This window comes from Priapulus caudatus, unplaced genomic scaffold (assembly GCF_000485595.1).
Source record: "Priapulus caudatus unplaced genomic scaffold, Priapulus_caudatus-5.0.1 Scaffold289, whole genome shotgun sequence".
NCBI lineage: Eukaryota > Metazoa > Priapulida > Priapulimorpha > Priapulimorphida > Priapulidae > Priapulus > Priapulus caudatus.
In genome coordinates, this window is record NW_014577350.1 from 85690 (window position 1) to 90479 (window position 4790).

Consider the following 4790-nt stretch of genomic DNA (forward strand, 5'->3'; position numbering starts at 1 on the left):
CCCCACACCACCCTCACTGCACCTAGCCCCACACCACCCTCACTGCACCTAGCCCCACACCATCCTCATTATCCATAACCCTACACCGTTCTCATTGCTCATAACCCCACTACCTTATCACCCTACTTTATACTATTTATTCCATTGCCTTCATACCACAGTACATTCATCTTACTTCCTGCTTGCCACAGCCGCCCATACTATCTTCACATACCTCGTTTGCAATCAGCACCTCTGCTGATGGCAACCATCTCACTTACCCAGCTGAATCCTTTGCTTACTTCTAACTTGATGCCTCAAGTCGTTTGTTACAATTTTCTGTACTCCTGCTCTCTGCTTCCTTTTTGTTCAATTTCCTCCCACCGTGTTTTCTTAGACCTAGACATTTCCAACCCGACTGCTCCAACAAACTCCCACCTGCATTTGCCCCGTAATTCAGTAATTGTGACATCGGCGTTGAAACGTTCTCTCTCGTGTCGTCCTCAGGACAACCTGGTGACCATGCACGACGTGATGGATGCTCAGTGGCTGTACGACAATCACAAGGACGAGTCCTACCTGAGACGCGTCATCTCCCCACTGGAGAAACTGCTCACCTCGCATAAGCGGGTCATTCTCAAGGACAGCGCTGTGAGTTCGCGCACATTCGCCCCACGACCTCGCTTTAGGACTTCGGGAGTTCTTCATTCGACACGGTTTCTGTACTATGTAGGAGAGATGGGTGGCTTTACGGGTTTTTGTTTGCTTAAAATTAAACCAACGTGCACACTTGTCATTAATTTGTGTTGTTGTCGTTGTGCTTGTTTTTGTTTTTGTTGTTGCTGTTATTGTTGTTGTGGACATTTTGGTTTTTAGTTGATGCTTCGCAGTCATTTTTTCAGAACTCTAGGATTTTTTTACTATTGCAAGACCCTGATAGTTCCAGTCGTTGCCCAGCTAAAATGCATCAGGACTTACTCACCAAATAATAGCTGAATACGTACGTGCGAGAACGTGTGTAGTTGTAGTCAGTGAATAAACTCCTTTATGATTTGCTTTCCAGGTGAATGCTGTGTGTTACGGAGCCAAGGTGATGTTGCCAGGAGTTCTTCGCTACGAGGATGGAATAGAGCTGAACCAGGAAATTGTTATCGTTACAACAAAGGGAGAAGGCGTCGCACTAGGTAAATTGCCACTGTCTCTGGGTCGTGACATTTTTTTTCTAATGTTGGGAGTCAACAATATTGTGAAAACTGTGCTTGCAATGTAAATTGGTTCTAGTAACACGTGTTATTTTTTTGGGTGCTGGGGATTTGTCTGCAATGTCAGTGACGACAATCTTTTTTCTCATTTTGAGATGTTCTTATTTTTAATCATCTTCATAAAAAAGTGAAACAGCTACTCGAACTGCTCTACCTGTCTCTAACTAGTTAGTACATCACATATCCATAATTTAACTGTATTTGCATTCAGAATGGCCTTTCCTACTGCATGCGTGGTAACGTTTGTCATGTCACTTGTTCTAGCAATGCTATGCAACATGAGTCACGTGCGTGTGCGTGCGTGAGTGTGAGTGCACGTATGCGAGTGGGTGTATGCGTGCATGTGCCTAAGTGCGTGCACGTGCGTGAGTATGCGTGCAGACCATAACGTTTGTCATATATAACCAAGAGTTTTTCTTGCAGCCATCGCACTGATGACGACGGCTGTGATGGCGACGTGTGATCACGGAGTCGTCGCAAAGATCAAGCGCGTCATCATGGAGCGTGACACCTACCCTCGCAAGTGGGGGCTCGGGCCCAAGGTAAAACACGCACAAGCCTCTAACACCCATAACTCGATTAGGCCGAGGCTTGATACAGTTCCTGTGTATGGCAGTCGTAGTTAGCAGGTTGCATTCACAAGTATTGAAATAGGTAATTGTTGTATTTCCTAATTAAAAGACTGCAGAACCAAGGTTTGCTGTTGTAGAAAAACAACGAATTTATTGCTGTTCAGTGCAGGCTGCCTTGTTGGTGTTTGACACTGGCTTCGAGGAAGTAGTTGGCACCACCAAATATGCATGGTAGAATGCATGTTACAATAATCTCATGGTAATAATCCAGATGTTGGTAACGTGGAAACGTGTAGGCAAGGAGCATAGTTGTACTACAGTACAGAATGGTATCCTCTGGACAAAAAATGCCTTAATTCATGAATTACTATTCAGCATGTGAAAATTCAGATGGCGAAGGCTTTGGTTGTGTGCTAATTAAGTTCTTGCGTTGTCATATTTTAACTTGCGTAATGTCATATGTTTAGGCCAGCATCAAGAAGGGCATGATTAAGGAAGGATTGCTGGATAAACATGGCAAAGCCAATGAAAAAACACCTGGTGACTGGAAAGATAGTTACGAGTATTACAGGTATTTTTATACGTACATCAAGGCGGTAAATTGTATGTGAAAGCTACAGTGTAAGAGGTATCATCATTGACAGCTAACCCAGTGAAACTGCAATTTCTTCTAGATGAATATAGGCAGCAACATCAGAGAAGTTGCAAAATCTACACTTCAAAGAAGTTAACATGTGTCATCTTATTGATACACAATCCACAGCGATTACATGTGCTTCTCCCAAACCATTATGTTGCCATAAGATAGGAGGTTGAGATATGTATATGTGATCAGTGGAGTAGTGTATTAGGTGTGTATAGACAAGCCTAACAGTTGTGTTTCACGTTCTTTGCAGCACACAAAGTAAAGCTGATGGAATTAAGAAGGAAACTGACCAAGCTGATGAACCAACGACTCCTGCTGCTAGCAAGGCGAGTCAAAAGCAGTTAAATATATGGTTTAAGGCACTTTCCAGGCACAAGCCTGGTAAACTGTACTGTGTCTTTCTAACTGTATTTTGTGCAGGGACCAAGAACTGTTTATGCAGATTCCTGTGTACTGTTTCCAATTACATTGGTACGGTTGGACTGGTTTCTCCTTTTGGTTATAGTAAATGTATTATAACTGTACAAATGTGTTGCTGTTATAGAGAAAGCGAACACCATCAGATAGTTCTGGTGATTCATCACCTGCAGTTGAAATAAAGAAAGAACCCGGTTCTGAAAAGAAAAAGAAAAAGAAGAAGAAGAAGAGCAAAGAGATGGGAGATGGTGACGCCTCAATGGTAATGTGACAATATATTTCTTCTGTTCTTTATAATGCCCCGAAAGCATCTCCTTTCACATAAAGATGCCTTGCAGGACACCTTTTGAAACCTGCATAAAAGGCTAAGCAACTTGTTTATGCCACACGTACGTGATCATGAATTTGTCAATGAAATTAACCTGGTCTTACAATAAATGACATGAAAGTTTCTCTCTATTAACAGGAGGCAGACACACCAAAATCAGAAAAAAAGAAAAAGAAGAAGGTAAAGAAAGAAACAGATTCAGACTGATTGACTAGCAGTGTTCATGTGAAAAGAAGCTGCAATTCAAATGACTGGTGCAGCTGTTAACTTGTTTGTGGGTGTCAAATTAATAGTTCTATCAGAAATATCTTCCCATTCAATGGAATTTCCTTCTGTTAGGCAGTTTAATTAAATGTCATTGTGGTTTTTATGCGGTATAAAATTATGTACATTAAAAAAATTAACATCTTAAGCTAAGAGCTTTCATAGTAGGTGTAAGTGTATAGAGCTGTAAGGCTATAGTGTAACGAGTGACAGCCGAAAACTTGTGAAATGAGTACACGAGTAATGATAAAATACATATGGTTTTTCAAATCCACGATCTACCATGAAGAATGAGTATAAAGTTATGGAAACCTACAGACGAGGCTAAAGGCTAAAGAATAAAGCATCAGTAATGTCAAAGGTCATTCCCATTTTTTATTTGTGCATTATTACGATTTGGAAAATAATGTTTTCCACTTTTGTAGATGTCTAGTTTTATAAAATATAAAAGTAAAGAATTCTTAGTGTGTAATTTTACTACCATTTGAAGTCAGTTGTTCTCATGTGAAATTACGTGCAATACAGTGTAGTACTAAAAAGTATTTTAGTAGCGGGCTATCAAAGTTAAATGTAGTGCAACAGTTGACAAAACTACTTCTTTTTCTTCTTTCCACCCCCCTTTTTACCCCCTTTCTTTCCTCCTTTCTTGCCCTTTTTCTTGCTGAATGGGCCCAACTGTTTGCGCACCATCAGCCCTCTCCACCATGCTTGTATCTATGTATAAAATGCAGAAATATTCATACAGAGGACAGATGAAACAAAGTGGGATAAATCAGATGTTTCGAGTTTTGTATCACGATACATTCTTACACAACGCACGTACCTTAATTGCGCATCTTAGCCGCTCTGCTTCTCTCGCTGCCTTCTTTCTCTCTAACTCTTTCTCCAGCTCATATTGCGTGATCACCTCTTGGTACTCTGCAAACTGAAAATGAAGACGGCACATTTCAGAATTAATCATCTAAGATACATGGTTATATAATATTGAAGAAAGAGAAATATATTGACTAGATGGAGATGTACCTTCTTTGATAACTGCTGGTACTTGTGCAAACCATTCTCCTGGTTCTGCTTCAAACGTTCCAGATCTTGTTCTTTATCCTCTATGTCCTTGTCGTACTTGTCCATCCAGTGGTCGACCTTTAGTCCCAAATCCTATCACAAGTTAAAGGGACAGTAGCCTCTAGGATTTTACTGCATACAACTGTACTTACTGTATAACAAATCGTCTATACCCACATGTATTTGTCACCAGATACTTAATTAATTATTTACACATCAACGCTACGAAATTTGAACGGCGCCATGACACCCGCGACCGT

General features: G+C 40.8%; 2 protein-coding genes across 2 annotated transcripts in view; one reads left to right on the forward strand and one right to left on the reverse strand.

Annotated features, from left to right (window-relative positions):
* LOC106808601 (H/ACA ribonucleoprotein complex subunit 4-like) overlaps positions 1-3888 on the forward strand; it is a gene marked incomplete in the record, with an annotated part of 13846 nt that extends 9958 nt beyond the window's left edge. Inside the window, 7 exon segments of the mRNA XM_014811376.1 lie at positions 487-630; positions 1043-1163; positions 1665-1783; positions 2281-2384; positions 2710-2785; positions 3004-3138; positions 3343-3888. Coding sequence (XP_014666862.1) covers positions 487-630; positions 1043-1163; positions 1665-1783; positions 2281-2384; positions 2710-2785; positions 3004-3138; positions 3343-3411 — 768 coding nt within the window.
* A 159-nt stretch (positions 3889-4047) lies between these two features.
* Positions 4048-4790, reverse strand: part of LOC106808602 (IQ domain-containing protein G-like) — a 12120-nt gene continuing 11377 nt past the window's right edge. Inside the window, exons 8-10 of the mRNA XM_014811377.1 lie at positions 4492-4623; positions 4292-4393; positions 4048-4182 (exon numbers count right to left, since the gene is read on the reverse strand). Coding sequence (XP_014666863.1) covers positions 4060-4182; positions 4292-4393; positions 4492-4623 — 357 coding nt within the window. The 3' untranslated portion in view covers positions 4048-4059. The remainder of the gene's footprint in view (positions 4183-4291; positions 4394-4491; positions 4624-4790) is intronic.